We start from the raw sequence: 17,005 nt of genomic DNA, 5'->3' as shown, positions 1-17,005 counted from the left end.
AGTTTTTATTCGAAAGTGCAAACCTATTTACATGCTTCACTGAAAAATCACTCTATAAAGCGCCTTACATTCATCACTACCCATGAAGGGAGTCTACTTATTTCCTTTTAATATATTTTGATATTAACTGCTGGGATTGTCCTACCACAATGTGCAGAATTGAGATCAGACAATAGTCTCATAACTATAAAAGAATTTTATTCAGAACATTGTGCTAAATCACCTTTGCCATAAGGAATCTTTTTGAGCTTTATTCCCATTTTGTTGACTAGCTGTAATGTAGGAATCTGTAATTGTAGGCTCAGTTAGAGGTTAATGCAAAAAATGGCTACAATGTATGAAATTAAATTCTTTGTACTGAATTACTATTCTGGGACTTATATAATAATGGGGTGGGGGGGGGGAAGGGAAAATTCTTATTGTGGTCTAGTGAAACTTAATGAAAATGGAATATATCAGCTTAATATCTGTTGAGTTATATAAGATGATCATTGAATAAAATTAGTAATTCAAAATAGCTGCTGGATGTCAAGGAAAATTTATCTGTAGACTTTAATTTTTCTTAGCAGTTCTAGGTATGCAATATGCATGCTGTTCCTATACATACGCTCTGTCCATAACAGAACATGTTTGTGTGCTGTTGATCATATTTGTAAAGGGACAGCTAAAATATTGTGTGAAAAACGACATTTTTTTCACCATTCGCATTATAAGAAATGTCTGGAAAGGTTTGACTGGAAGGGTTATAGCTGCAGATTCCATATGCTTTCCCTTCATGGGCCAAAAAGCATATTTGCATATAGAACTACAGTTGAATGACTCAATGCTTGTTTCCTTTCAGCGCTGAAGCAGTTAGAAACCTTCTCACGGTAAGTGCAACTCCATTGGGAATGAGTTAACTGCAACTGTTAAAATTAGAATGTGATCTTCAGCTGTTACCAGCAGACATTGCTTCCTTTTTGCTGATAAAATGATTTGAGAGGCATCCCTGTGGCAGCATTATACAGGCAATTTTCATATTCTTCACATCGTGTTCTTCCTCTAGAACAAAAGAGCTTCCCTTGATTTTTTGAGTTACTGTGTAAGGATATCACAGTGTTTATGATAATTACCTGATCAAATGATAAATTTCAAATGATCACTCATTTTTACTTATGCATGCCTCATAGCATACACAATAGCTTAAAGCTATTGTCTAATCCTTGTTGATGGGATTGTAAATATTGATTTGATGCATGTGAATACAGGTGAGCTCACAAACATTTCTAGTACAATACAGCAGATGGGGAGTTTGGAGAGGAATTGTCCCTGCTCCAGATAGAAGTCCTACATGGCTAGGTACTATTCAAAGTTGTTATATTTGGTCACTTTCATCAGAACAAAAGTTTGTTGTCTAAGACTTTCAGTGAACTGCTATTTTGACCTTATTTAATGTGGAATAATCGGTGGATGTTATGTATTGTTGATGCCTTATAAGTGATAATTCTCCCCTGAGCTCTAGCTGAGGTGCTGTGATGCAGAATCCTGATGGGTAATACAGAAAGGTCATAACCTCTGTCCCTTTGTCTCTCTTTGAGGTGTTTTCATGGATCTAAAGATACTTTCCAATGCTATTCATCTATAGGTGCTTTTACTCTAGCTCACTTTATGATACCTTCTGAATCAAAGTAATATTGCTGCAACAGGTTTTAAGAGCAGAATTTTTCCATGAAACTAAAATCATCATCATTTCAAATGAAGATTTTTTTTAATTTTTTTTTTTTATTTTTTAACATGTTAAAGGAATAATAGATACCTACACAGAAAACAATACCAGAACTGCAGTGTTTCACCTATTCTCTCGTTTAAGGATTAGTTTAGTATAAATTATGCCATTCTTGGTTGCAAATGGGCTTGAAGAACATATGCTGTGAAGAATTTTGCTTTGATAATCATCAGAACAAATGAAATACAACCATGTTGGCTTGAAGCTTTGTTAAAGTTTCTGTGATGTTGTAGTAAGCTACTCACCTTGTTTAAAGCTACAACCTAAGAGGAAGATGTTGGCACTCTTAGGCAGAACATGAGAAAACTGGATTTAGTTTGCTTCTCCCTCACAGGCTTCTGTGAGACCTCAAGCCTGTATCTTTAAGCTTTTAGATGCTCGACTCCTCATAGCAAATTTCATAAGCTGACTAAATACTTCATTGGAAATTTGAGTATAATTCTGTAAAGGTCTGTTCTCCATCTGAAGAATCAGATGAAGACCACTTTATTCTTCCGTAGGGCTGTTATACACAGAGCAGGTCAGAAGAAATCTCCTTTATAACACTTTTTACCTTTATTGGTAATGAAGTCTCATGGAAATGCTATCCACAGGAGTCCAGAAGTTGCTGACTGAGGCTGGGCAATTTGTTAGTTTCAGAGCTATCTCTACTGATTAGAAGGTGAAAATTAATTAGTCCACGGCTTTAGTGATGACAGCAGGGAGACAGAGGGCTATGAACAGATGGTTGTAAATGACCTAGTTACTGCTGCCTGAAAAGCCACGCAGTTGGATCTTGTAAAATGATCTTGTAGAATTCTACCCTGTTGTGAGCAGAAATTCACATATGCAGCCTCTCTATGGTGGCTTAGATACCAAAACATATTTTGCAATTGCATTATAGGTAAGAGCTCATTTGTGGTTAATTCACATGACCCAGCTATAGAGCAATGACACATTTAGAAGTGTTACTCAACCAGAAGAGTCATTTCATGTTCAGACAGAAGGTATGGGAATAGCCAGTGCATTTTATGTTTGGGAAGGGAAATATAATTCCCAAAACAAGACCTTTTGCAAAATTTAATTTTCCTAGGAAACTGGGGGATGAGGGGGGAAGGAGCTGGAATAAAACACAGGGATGGTAAGTTCATTAATGATTGTCTTAAGCACATATGTTTGTGGAGAGGTTCCTGTAAGGTTATTTAACTTTTCAAGGAACTTCATTTGTTTTGTTAGACCTTCTAATCCCGGTTCATTAAAGCTCTTAAATGCATGCCTGGATCCCACTGTGTGCAACCAAGGAGCTTGAGTGTGTCAGACAGTAACTTAGTAACTCACTTTATGTTAAATTAGGATGTCAGGCTTTTTATTTTCCACCTGTTTTCTTACAGTTTTTTATGAACTTTGCCTTTCTTGCAGTACCATTGGCCATTTCTAAAGGTTTGCTCTCAGTAGCATTCTTTTATGTTTGTGTGGTAGATTTGATGTAGCTGAACCCAATCCTCTTTACAGGATGTTTTAACTAAAAGTCTTAGGGCTTACATTTTGTTAGCTTGCTGCTCAGCTTTTTCCTAAATCCACATCCCCAGTGGAAATGTGCTGCCTTGTAATTCTTGGCCTTATTCTATTGTGGGAGTTAAAAACTATTTGATTTTGAATAAGAATTTATTTTCTATAGGGAAACATATTTGTATGTGAAGCCAGTTTCCATTTTAAAAGCACTTTAAGAGAGCCTTGGAAAACATATAAAAAAAAAATAATAATGAAAATGCTAATTTGTCAGACCAGTGTAGTCTTCCACATACTTCATTATCAAAGAAAAGACAAGATTGATTATGCAGATTTTATCTATAGCAGTGCTCAAGTAACACTAGTTCAGGAGTAAAAGCAGCTTCCCCTCACAATTTCTATGCCTTAACCACTGAGCTTTATCACAATTAGTTCTCTTCTATTGATGGCCTTTATCCTTGAACACTGCTGCTAAATTTCAGTCTTCAAAGATTACTTTTTTTTTACTGATAGAAGATTTAATTCTGAAGTAGTCTGTATTTTAGAGTATACATTCCATCATTTATTATTTGTTATGCTCTTCTGAGTACTTAACTCCTTAAGATCTGTTAAACGCAGGATTCTGTAGCATTAATAAGGCTGTGAAGAAGCAAATGTTTGAATCTTTTTGTGAAAAAGCTTGCGTAAGTAACTACATGAGGATTTTAAATGTAAAATACTGAAGAGAACACAATAACTGTGAAAGGCAATCACAGAGATAACTGTCAGTTCTTGTCAGACATTTAAGGAGACAAGATGGGTGGTTGATTTCATTACTTGTGCTATGAATAGAGGTTAAAATATTTACTTGACCAAATACAATAGAAATATTGTGTGAGTAGTAAAAGCTCAGATTTGTGCTTCACAGTTCCTGTTGCACCAGACAAGGCATTTAAGTAGCTGAGTAGCTCCAGCTTTTAGTCTGTAAATTTGAATAATATTAATATGCAACTACTCTTGAGGATGTTCTGCACTTTTTAATTAAACAGACCAACAAACACTGTGCAGTGCTGTCAGGAAAACTGCTGGCTGGAAGACTGGAGAGCTGAATGAAATCTTCTGAGTGTGGTCAAAAAACGAACTAGAGTAGACCCTCGGTACTATGAATGTTAAATAAAAATTAGGATCTTAAATGAGGATTACCTTAAAAATTAGCATTCTAAATCATTTTATGGCAAAGATTTCCTTTATTGAGAAAAGAGATAGATGCTGTGGAGTAGGCCTGTGGGGGGCAGATTCTTAAGGTAAATTTTGGTATTCAGCTCTCTCTGGTATGAAGGATTAATTCTGATTTTCTTCCTTTGCTTAATAGCAAATAGTGCCAAAAAGCTTCTCCAAACATACTCTATCAGTACGTGTATTATTCCAGGAAAAGTATATGCATTATTGATAAAGATAAAATATTGCCTTTTTTTTCAGCCTCAGGTAGTATTATAAGATGTAATATTGTAAACACAGAGTTCAGGCCACGAAGCTCAGATGAAATAATCAAACAAGGTAAGAAAAGAAACAAACAAAAAGGCTAATAAAAAGTCATATGAATTATTCTCCTAATAAATAAAATGCTAAAGTAGTCATGATGGAGTGTTTGAAGCGTATCAAAAGTGGAAAAGATAACAGAGTGCAGAGTAGCTTTTTTTGTGAAATGTATCATAGAAAAATATTTTTCATGTTCTTCAATTTCTATCTTCAGCATTTTTTTTTCTTAAATTTTTTTCCTTGCTTTAAAGCTATTCATTTGTGAGCTTAAGTATGTCTTTGGGAATTACGCTGCTAGACCTTGTGTCACCAGTAATTCTGACCAATCTATACCTAATTTAGGAGACAAACCATTGAAGTCAAACATCATCACAGAATTGAAATCAACCAAAAAGAATATTTCTGAATCTGAATCAAAATGGTGATACTAGTCAGGTAGGGTTTTCTGCTGTCTGTCACTAAGGACGCCACACACAGTGTTTGTAGATCAAGGCCAAAACTCAGTTGCTGTATGTTCTTAACCCCTTCTTAAAGATAAATATATATATATATATATATATATATAGTATTCTGGAATAACACAGGAATCATGAATTACTATGCAAGATGTTCAGGAAGGAGGTGAAAACCATTCTTCATTTACTCTGCCAGCTCTGATGCATTTTTTTCTCAATTTTTTTGTCGATGAAAGAAATGTATGCTGTCATGTGGGATATATTTTCATTTAATAGTGGGTTATATTTAATATACCGAGTGACTATTCTTCTTAAAAATACTAGATGGTGATGACAATTTTTATTGGCAGAGTATAAAGTTCTGTAGTGTGGGAATTCACCCACATCCTGTAGGGGAAGAATAAAGGAGCTGTTTTGAGATCTTCTGGCTTTTGTGCCTATGGAAACTTTCTGGCTCCTTGGATTCACAGAATGCCGACATATTGACAAATGTGTTGGTGATCTTCTAGGTTTGCTGATAGGGAAGGAGAGGTTAAGCAACTCTTCCTTCAGCAGAGCATAATTCATGCCATAAGCTGTCTGAAGTCACTGTTAACTAAGAAGAGGCTAATTAATTTCAAATAAGGTTCAAAGCAGCTGTCCCAAAGCTCAGGTTACAGGTCTGTTGAAGCCTGAGCAGTTGTTTTAAGATGTATGAATAATTTACTTTTTACCCATTCCATTGATCTCCTTTTGCTAGGTCTCATTCCCTCTAAGGTGAGCACTGTGGTTGAATGCCATGCCTCCACAGGCTGGCCTTTCTCCCTTCTTGAGGGAAACTGAGAAACATGACTCTGTGCATGCTTCTCCAATAGGCACTTCTTTTTGGCCTGCAGCGGGGAATAATGTCACTGCTGAGTTAGCAAAACTCCACCTGAGATATAGGGCAAGTCATCATCTTCATAATCCATGATGAGACCTGCGTTGTCAACTATATTTAGGTTTATCTTTGAAATGATGCTTACCATAAATTGGAGGAGACAAAAGGAGTCACAGCCCCCATGCTGCTGGCATTGCCAAAAAGTGAGCAAGTCCACGTTGCAGTGAAACTGATGTGCTATCATTTTTGTCCTAGCCATCTGCAGTGGGTAATTTTAGTCTCTTGGTGGTATGTACCAGGCTCACAGATGAACTGCGAGAATAATTCTATCACTGATCGTTAAGGTTTAGTCATCGTGTGATGACTGCTTTATGACAGCATCTATTTAGAACGTTTCTTAGGGGTTAACAGATAAGTTTATCTCAGTTCCAGCATGCAGCTGAAAAATGAACAGTAATGCTGAGAATAATACTTTGCACTTCTTTAATTCTTTCTCTCAGAGCACTTAAAACCACTTTACAATATTGATGAAACATGCCATTTTCAGAGTAAACAAAAGCATGGAAAAACCTGCTGGATTAGATGATTTTTTCAGAAAGCCATGCCAGTTGTTTGCAGTAAAAGTGGTATAAATAATTTCAGTAATGGGCCAGGTCTCTGTTGTCCTAGGAGGCACTCTATAAATGTACACGAAGGGATGGTTTCTACTCCAAGGAAGTTGAGTTTTTTTAGTAGATTTTAAACCATTAGCAAGTAGAAAGAGATAAAAGGTGGCTTGTGCCATGCCACAACATTATCGTAGGAGTCTGTACTTTAGACATTCGACCTGAGTCTGTAATGAAATTGCTCAAAAACATTGTTTACAACTTTATACATTCACAGTAACTCTTAACTGTTGCTCTGAAACACAAAATGCCCTCAGTGTGGAATGGTGTTTGAAAAATAATATATTAAGGAATATATGCCTGGAAGACCTGGCACCATGACTCTTAACTGATGTGTCTGTAAACTGTTCACAGAGAACAGTTTTCCTCTAAATATTTGTGCCAAATTGGAAGTTAACCACAAGCAAAGGAAAACACTTCCTTGATAGGAGGTAAAAATAAGGCGAGCTCTTAGAGCATTTATATGAGTCTCAATTGTCTACAGCAGCACTTCTTTAATCTCATAAATATTTTAGCACGCTCTGCCACCTGTATTAGTTTTATAATGTAAAATAGTGACTCAAGGCAAGTGTTTCCTGTTAGCCTGGTACGTAATGAAACATAATTTGTTTTATAAATGAGCATTTCACAAAGGGGCTTCTTGTCCTAGTTTCTGCAATTTTGAGGTTAGCTCAAAATTTTAATAGGATATAAGTAAACTTGAGCCTTAACGTGTCAAAGGGAAAAAAAAGCCTACATCACCAAGCCAAGTAGACAAATAAAATATAGCATTCCCACTCTGCATTTCCACACAGGTGTAGAAATGAAGGAGGTGGTGTGAGTTACCAGGTTTTGATGGATCTGTATCTGCATGTACAGGTTCACACCAGTTAATTTTTATTTTATCAGACTCAGCATTGCTCACTTTTTTGCCTTTCACTTAGTTTAAAAGCCTTGTTGAAATTAATGGAAAGACTGTCAGACTCCTAAAATAGTCCCCTTTCTTGTAATTTAATCCACTAAAGAGTTATAGTGTACTTCTGGATACAGCAAGCCTTTAGGGAACTAAGTGGTAATTAAGACTATTATGCCACAAGGAATCATGGTTACTTATTAAATAGTTGTGTTTTGCTAGGTGGCCTTGAGTTTGCGCTCAAAGAGTTTAGATTGCACACAATGTTTTCATTGCCCTGGAGCAGCAGTAGCAACTTCACTTGTCTTTGTTGCTTGAAATATAGAATATGGCAAATTTTTTTCTCCCCGCATGTCTTGATATTAACACTGATCACAAATTTTGCATAAAGAATATATAGAACTGCAGAATTCTGCCTTGCTGTAGTCAGTGTTCAAAACCACTTTCTTCTAGGGTGGCAGTATTTTGTAAAGCTGGCTGGTTTAACTTTCTGTTTACAATTAACAAGTCACAGTGAATACTGAGCCCCAATCTAAAGAGTCAGGGAAAATTCAGTGCTGGTTGTGAAGCTAATCCATTATTTTATGCTTGCTGCAGACTGGTTCAGATTATCTGTGCTACCAGCAGAAGCAATGTAATAATACTATGGCTGCTCCAAAAGTAATGTTTCATGTTTTATTCTGTTGGCTCGCAGTGTCAGAGGTGGATGTTGGTTGGTTGAACCTTCCCACTAATATTCCATTACACATTGTGCTGAGTGACAGATGGCAGCAGAGGGGCAGTCTGACAAACTGGTGTCTGACATGGAAATCTCTGCTCATGAGAAATCTAGATATCATAACAGGTTGTAAACTTCAGAAGATGGTTAGTTAGAAGAAGTGCAGAATCCAGTTAAATTCTAAAAACAGATTGGTTCAATGAACTTGTTTGTCTAATTATGCTTAAGCATGGCATAAATGCCCTACTTGGTATAACCATTAATTCTACACAATGTATTACAGTCCCTGTATGGAACTTGCATAGAGAAAATACATCTTAATAGTATGCAGTACTTACATACATTTCCATAGTTCTCTGAATGGCTGCTGGGTGCCTTATTTACCTTTAACTTTGGTACTATCACATGGACATAAATAATTTGTCACCTTCTACATTTGCAAAGCTGCATTGCATCTGACATAGAAATGAGTGCGCTGGGCTTTGTATACCAATCCCCTATTTGAAAGTTTGATTCATTTTCCTACCTTTGGTCTCAGGAGGACTAGAAGTACAATGCAAAGGCTTTACAACGCTTTTTAATTAGCATTTCAAATGAAGTCTTTAACACACCATGCTTGAAGCACAGTACAAGAATCGAAAGAAAAAGGAGGTGAAAATGGCAATTACTCTTTCCTAACAACTGCAAAGGATGTTATCACCGCTACAGATATTAAAGTCATTTACTTGCCAGCACCAAATAAAAAGCTGTATGTAATTAAAACGTATGGCTGGCATTAACTGAAAAAGGGACAGGAAATTGAACATTAAAGGTGACTGTGCCCTTAATTTGTTATATTGCTTAGGGAGTGAGGAGATTGTGTTGAAGTGCTCTGAGAGAGAGGCACCGACAACCTTATCTTTGAATTTCCTACCTTTTGTCAGTTACCATTATGACCTGATTACTCAAGCGTTTAAAAAAAAAAAAAAAAAAAAAAAGCCCGATGAAGGGTTGTAAAACACGATCTGTGGCTCTTTAAGTTTAAGACAGTTTAACTGTTTTAGGCTGTTTTAGATTCTTCAGTGTAATGAGTCGGTTTCCTCCACCCTGTATATTTTTGCTATTAAAAGAACTGTTTTGAACTTAGCAAAATGAGTTTTCAAGTAGCATGTTAAATGAAGTCTGGAAATTTCCATCCTTCCAGTCTTATTTCTGAAAGCTAATTTCTAGAAGCGTTTTCATAATCCTGTTTGAATAGAAGTTCTGGATTGTCTTTTCAGAACACTTTCCAGATTAGCTCATCTGACTGCCTGTATGGAGCTACTTCCATTTAAGATGATTGAAGGGCTGACCAATTGGTTCCTGTAGTTTGCATGATGCAATGCTGATGACCTTCTTTTCAGTTCTGCCATTCTTTGTGCTAGTTGTTAAATACATCTCTGGATTTAACTGTCCTTACATAACAATTATAAATCACGGATATTTTACTATCCTTACATTTAGTATGACCTCTATATTTTTTTTTCATTGCTAGGAACTTCTCGACAGTTAATGAAGTTTCCATATTATAAAGTCAGAATGGTGAACTATTATATAACCATTTATAAACTGTGGTCTTTTCATGTTTAATGAGAACATCAGTTCTTTAAGTAAATACAGATTCTGCAAACAAATGTATTAATAAGGGGTCCAGTTCTGTAGGCTTTTTCTAGAGCGATCCCAATTATAATATTTGTGGGAAACAGCTCTTGCCTATTAAAATAAATTTACAAAGCCTTCCTCGCTCATTGTTTTAGAAATACATATTTCTAACATTTTTAGGTTCTTCTTCCTTCTATGATCTTACCATTCTGAATATGATTTCTTGTCAATTTATTTGGTATCTCCTTAGGCTTAAATTGAGATGACCATGTAAAGTAAGTACTCAATGAATAAGTATGTGTTTCTGTGAGACTGCATGAATTGCCAAAGTTTTGCTTTTTGGGAGTTCATTTCCGTTTCTCTTATTACACTTAGTACTGAATGATGTTAAGTCCTAGCTTGGTAATCCAGACCACGAGATGCCGATGACATCCTGCTTTCAGGCAGCTAAGACAAATACCGCCCTATGCTTTTCAAAAGCATAAACCAAAATAGGTATATTTTTCAGGCTCCCTTAATCTGTAAGAGCTCAGTAAATTCTCCTGATTTTTCACTTATTGTTTTGACCTTCATTAGATTCTCTCCTCTGGCTCAGTTACTTGGTTGATAGCTTAGATTTCTGAGGAAAACTCCAACAGCACCTAAATATGTGCTCGAAAATTTAACGTGCAAATAAGAGCCATTTTATTACTCAATGGAGTACATTTTAAGCTATTCCTGTGTTTTCAATTTCAAGGACCACCATTTTTCAGTTTCAGAGTTAGCAGCCCATTAAGTTAAAAGGGAAAAATCGCTTCTTTGGTTACTGTGTCAAAACTTTGATGCACTCTGATGCACATCAGCACTGTATAATTTGCAATCAGGTCAGATTTTCACCTTTGTAAGTCTGAATTAGAAAACCTTGTCTCTCTAATTGGTAAAGGGCAGCATTCACTGTAGTTCATTTCCATAAGCTCAAAATCTTTGTAATTTATAAAGTGCCTAACTGAAAGCTGAGATAACAAACTTGAGTGAATTCAGAAAATAAGTGATTTTCCACCAACAAGTAAAATTCTAGACCCTAACAATGAAGATGGTTCTCAATATGCATCGTATTCATCATTTCCATGTTTTCTGCTACTTTACTCTGTTTATAGTCAGCATTATGGTTTTGATTTGTAGAAATACAGAGACAGCTGAGCAGCTGGAACTTAACAAAGCTTTTTCTGTAAAATTAATTATCCTTGTATGCATTAGATTACAATACAAACAACATGACCAACTCTAGTTAATATTTGACTAAAATTAAAGTGAATTAACTGTGCCTGAAAGGCACTAGCACAAAATGCCCAAAGTCTCAGTCTATCCGTTACTTGCAAAATTGATACAGTGAAAACAACCACACTGAAAATTGTTCCCAGTCTATCACTTTTAAAGAAATAACACGTTTGTTCTTTCTTCCATGACTCTTCATTATTGTATTGAAATCACACAAAAAGATTCCCCATTTGAGTATTCTGTCCTAAGATTTCACATAATTGTTATCATCCAAATATTGCCTAACACTAGTTCACTTTTCACCAAGTGTCAGTTACTAATTGGAGACAACTGTGAATCATCAGTTGATGGCCAGGGCTTGCTTTAGTTGACTGGAAGTCTCTTTTCTAGGAACTAGCCTTCCTACTCTGGTAAGTGTATGTGTTTGTTTGTTATTTATCTCTTCAGCAGCCAGTTAAAGACTGAGATTTATCTCTGCTGTTGTCTCTTTCTTCCTTCCCTCCTTTCTTCCTTCCCTTCATACAGAAAAATCCGTAAGAAGTTTACCAGGTTGCAACTGAAAAGAGCTTCCAGAACACCTTGTTCTCCTATTCTTGCGAAGACAAAATCTCTCATGAACAATAGGCAGGCACGAATAGAGCCAAGAACCATCACGCAATGAAGACACAACAACATCAGCAACATAATCATGTTAAAATCTTGTTAATTGTGAACACAGATACAATGGGACCTTCCACATCTTCAGGACCTATGCGGACCTATATAGTGGCTGTGTTCTATGTTCTGGGCAGGACTCAACAGTAGCCCTTGTTCTCCTTTGTCTCTGTAAGGGCTACTTCAGGTTCGCTGTGCAGGCCTATTGATGATTGTGCCACTATTTCCCCCACTTCCCCCTGCCAGACTTGAATGGTCAGAGAGGCACTATTCATACTGACCACAAGAAAGAAATTTGGATGCGGAGTACCCTCCCCCCCACCCCCCCTAATTTTGTCTATGCCTTCTAGTGGTGCGATATAAGAATAAGCAACTTTTGAAACAATTGCCATGTCTTTGTAGCAGGATTTAGCCTTTAGGGGTCAGCATCTTCAGAAAGTGCTGCAGACTTCAGATGTTTGAATTTTTAATATTGGCTTGAATCACTTTGGATTTGATTTTCTGATCTGTTGAACAATCAGAGGCTGAAACAAGGAGTTGTTGTTCAGCAGTTCAGAAACTTTGACCAAATTAGGTAGTACCCAGAATTAATGGCCAGTTTTAAAATGCTGACCATATTAACTTTGGTTAAAATCCTGGAAAGTATCATGTGTGGCCATGAACATCTGGCTGGTCTGATTATCTATATATTTGCAAGCATCCACATTTTTCTTTGGGGATTTTTAGCATTTCTTGAAGTCTATTTTGAACAGTCAAAACCAGCAGAATGCCATTCCCAGGAAAACATGAGGAAATAAGAGTATTTCCTGTTAGCAATGACTCTCCACTAAATAATTACTACATTTTTATACATATGGACAAGAAAGTTGTCTTGCTGCAGAATGCTTTGAAATTCATACTTGTAAGGCTACAGGTGAAGACTTACCATGGAGAGATGATGTGCCTTTTGTAACTATGTGTAGGAAGCTGTCAGTTCCCCTGAAAGTGGGAATGGCAACAGAGGCAGGTCTTTTTTCTACTCAGGTACTTACAGGTGAACAATCTCTGCCCTTCTTTGAGATCAAGAGGCAAGCAGTGTGTAGCACTGCTGTGTAAACCTAGCTGAGATACACTGATTATCTTAAGCAAGTTATGTCTTTCAATGATTTTGTTTCCATATGGCTTTTAACAGATAGTCAGACACTGAACATATCACCCATAAGCTGGGATAAGCTTCAAAATGTTTTTTTCTAGTTCTTTACTAGGTAACTCTAATGGCACTGTATGGATGTCAGGTTATTTATCTGGCTATGGATTTATGCCCAGCTCTGTGGTTAGAAAGATGAAGGTGTAAGTAGTATCTCATACCTCTGGGTGATTTCCCCTTTCCCGAAATATATACTCACAATTTATTTACAGTTTCAGTCTGAAAGAGCATCTGTGATACCAGCCTGTAACTAGCCATGCTGACCATGTCAGATTTTGAACTCTTGAGACAGTCATCCAGATGCTTCCTCGGAAAAGAAAGCACAGTGACCTCCCGAAGGGACTTGATTTTACAGAGTGATGGATCCAGGTCTTGTCCACTGTCCTTCACCAGCAAGCAAAGGGTGAATAAGGAGGAGAGATTTTGTCCTGAAATGCTTCTAGTACCCTGAGCACCCTACTGAATGTCACTGATTGGGAATCAATTGGAGAAGACCTGGGATTCATCCGCTTACAGATTTTTCCAGGAGCCACTGAAGTGTGCAGCCCTAGGATTCTCTTCTATCCACACGATCTGCTTTTTCCTCACAACAGGAGAGCTTTTCATCAGATACTGAACAGACACAACCCATTCTTATTAGCAAGAATTGCCTTTATTAACTGCGACATATGGAAACACCTTCTGCATAATAGCTTTCTCACCCATTAAAATAAAGAAAACGTGATTGTTCAGCAATCTCTTTGACTGAAAGTATGAAAAACATGAGCAGAAAGAGCTTTGTCTCCCTCAGGCACCACTGAAATCACACACAACAGACTCATTTTCAAAGTGTCTTTTGCTGTGAGGTGATGGATATTTTTTTTTACCCTGCCTTATTAAGCTTGTATTCAAATGATTTCTTTCAGTCAGTGTGCTACAATGTCTAGCCAGTATTTTGTAAAATCCTTGTGTGTTTCTGCCTTTGACGAAAGTATTAGTATTTGTACCAGTCTCTTGTGACGTCATTTTTTCTTCTTTCCCTCTGAGGAGCGAGAGATTCATAATATGACTCCCTGTTATGCAGCTTGATGCAGTTATCTTCTGCATCAAGCATCCGAGGTGAGGAAACGTCCTCCTTTGCAGCTTCAAGCTGAGGGAATTCATCTGGGAGCACTGGAAGTAATGCTGTGACCCTGCCTGGCAGAGTTGTGCCTCTGGTTGCAGTAGCCAACAGCCAACACTCGGGGTGGGTAATGCAGTAGAGACTGTTAACTAAAATAACTTCTGGTCCGTCCTCAAACTGCTTTGCATGCAGCTGCATGGAGACCTTCCTTCCTTTAAAATGCACACAGTGCACATAGAAACTGCATGCTGCATATCGCACCTTTGTCTTTACCTGCTCTCTCTCAATCTTATGCTTCCTGCGAGATGTTCTCCAGGGCTGGATGTAGAATTTACCTGTGAATTTCAACAGAAAGCATTGATCGGAGATTAGGTGGAAATATGTTCCTGCTTGGTTTGACTTCTTTAGAAATTGAGACAGTTCTTTCCACAGTGTCTTGCAATTCCACGCTGCCTGTTGAGTTGAATTTGGGTTGTTTTTCCTGCCGACCTTGAGCAAAGATGGCACATTCCTGTGTAAGTTATAACAGTGTATCCACAGTACTGTTTTTGTCAAGCTTTTGAAGCTAGTTATTTTAAACCTAGCTAACATGTATCAGTCATCAACAATGACACTGGGTATAAACATATGCCTCAGAAGCACGGACAAGACATTTGGTTCTTAGCATGGATGTGAGCAAGATGATCTCGGCAGCTTCAGCACTGTGTTTGCAGTATGATTTATTTTCTCGTTAGCTAAATAAGAAAGTTATCTGAAAAGCCACCTCTCCTTTTACAACTACAGAGTTCAAACAACATGCAAAATTTGTGCTCTTTTTGTGTCCAGAGGTCTCATATAAAGAGGAAGAAGATTTTGTTAAAATTCAAAATGTCCGTGTTACCAATTTGAAGTATGTAGCTATTCTGCAATCTTGAAATATTTTTTCAGATTATTTTTCAAGGTTATAACTTGGTCAAGGAAGCTTTGGTTATGTAAGATGGAAAAATGAGGTCTGGGAATACTTGAAATATATTGGCAACATTTCAACTACATTCTAAATTGTTTCTTGTTTTGATCAGAAGCAAATCTTTGTTTCTGTAGTTCAAAACTTACAGCATGGTATAAGAAAACGGGGTTTGAAAATGAAATGAAGACCAAACAAGTAGAAAAAGAATGAACCAGAATCTGCACTTACAAGATGTGCACCTTTTATTAATCTGAAGCAAGCCTTTTTTTTTATAAATATCATTTTAACCTAGGCACTTTCCTAATTATAAAGTTACAGATAAAATGGAATGGCTGCGTTGTAGTTTCTGGTATAGTCACAGCATAATATCCTACGGCCTTGTGTAGAGAACATTTATACTCCTTCAGAAATATTATATTGCAAAGTACAATATAGCAGACACTGTGTATTTGTATATGTGCAATGCTATGGTAATGGAAGTGTTAGAATCCTCTGGAAATGTCAGCAAAAATATTTTTGTTTTACATTTTTTCTTGAAGGTCTTTTATATAAACCCGTGTCTTCATAAACCAGAGTGGGTGTCAAAAGATCTGAGTTTATGTAACTGCAGAGTGGAATTTTTTGGAGTAAATCAGGACTTTTTTATTCAAATGTTGCATGTAGAGGGAGGAAACCTAATTTTGGAATACATGGGGTTTGGATAAGAGTTTTGAGATTGTACTATGCAATGTTCAACACAGATTTGCAGAGTATGCTCCTGTTGCTCATAAAGGCTTAACAGTTGTTAAAATACAGTGTTGAAAATTAAATAAAAAAGAGAAGCATAAAAAGCTGTCATTTTTAACATTCTCTTCTTTAGGTTGCAAGTGAATTTCTCAAAGTAACGGTAAAACTGGGAGGACTGATGCTGAATATTTTGAGGTTGTGGAGCACCTTAGAATGAAATATATTACTGTCTGATTTGCATTAAAGTGTCTTTGTGTACAAGCTTTGTGACTCCTGGTCCTTTTTGCAGAGAACAATTTCTACATTGACACTATCTTATAGGCTGTTTGGTAAACTACAAATTGAAATGTGATGAACTTTTAAAACTGTGTTAAAGAGTCTTCAGCACTTTAAAGTGTTAAAGGCACAAATAGTTGTCTGTGGATAAAGAGAAAAGATTCAGAAGACAGAGAGAAAGAAAAAAACATGAGGTATTGTTTATTGTTCATTGTATCAGTACTAGAATAATGTCTATGAACTGAAATCTAGGTGAAAGGTCTACATACTAAAAGCTACAGTACGCATTATAGTCTTCAGTGCATTGACATTGGCATCCAAACTTTGCAGGTCAGTATTAGTGTCAAAAATTTACACTGCTTTTTATTTGGTAGCTGCTAGAAGTCTGGTGACTTCTATGAGCATGTAGGAGGTAAGCTGAATGGTTTTCATTACGAACAAAAATAAATGATTTTATTTTGCAAAATAATTTCCTCAGATATGTTGGATAGGTGTTTTGGTTTTGTTTGTTGGTTTTTGGTTTTGTTTTTTTGCAGAGGAGGATATCCACACGTTGGGATTCTATCATGACTGCTGCTTCACAGGGTTGTCCAAGGCAATTCTTTCCATCTCCTAATTGCCCCATCTATCCTGGAATCATCTGTAAATTTTGTTTCAAGTGCCTGAATTAGAATGAATATTCTTTTGTCATCATTTCCTGCCAAGAGGCATAAGCATATTCCAAGTTCTATGGTGTTTGGGTTTATTTGGGATGATAAATTACACATATCAATCCTTCTGGGCAAGCAACAATGGTAGAGAGGAGGAGATGATCTCTGGACGTAGTTCTTAGCTGGAGTAGCTGGGATAATTGGCATCTCTTTAACCAAGCTTAGAAG

General features: G+C 36.8%; 1 protein-coding gene across 4 annotated transcripts in view; it reads left to right on the top strand.

Moving 5' to 3' along the window:
• MTA3 (metastasis associated 1 family member 3) overlaps window positions 1-16,114 on the top strand; it is a 116,426-nt gene extending 100,312 nt beyond the window's left edge. The window contains exons 19-21 of one of the 4 annotated variants that reach the window (XM_072331898.1): window positions 842-869; window positions 10,231-10,255; window positions 11,763-16,114. In XM_072331898.1, coding sequence (XP_072187999.1) covers window positions 842-869; window positions 10,231-10,236 — 34 coding nt within the window. In that variant the 3' untranslated portion in view covers window positions 10,237-10,255; window positions 11,763-16,114. Of the gene's footprint in view, window positions 1-841; window positions 870-10,230; window positions 10,256-11,762 lie in introns of those variants that run through there. The other 3 variants (XM_072331897.1, XR_011903076.1, XM_072331899.1) reach the window with 3 other exon arrangements.
• Window positions 16,115-17,005: the final 891 nt, after the last annotated feature.

The sequence above is a fragment of the Excalfactoria chinensis genome, chromosome 3 (genome assembly GCF_039878825.1).
Source record: "Excalfactoria chinensis isolate bCotChi1 chromosome 3, bCotChi1.hap2, whole genome shotgun sequence".
Lineage (NCBI taxonomy): Eukaryota > Metazoa > Chordata > Aves > Galliformes > Phasianidae > Excalfactoria > Excalfactoria chinensis.
This window is presented reverse-complemented; position numbering and strand designations above follow the sequence as displayed.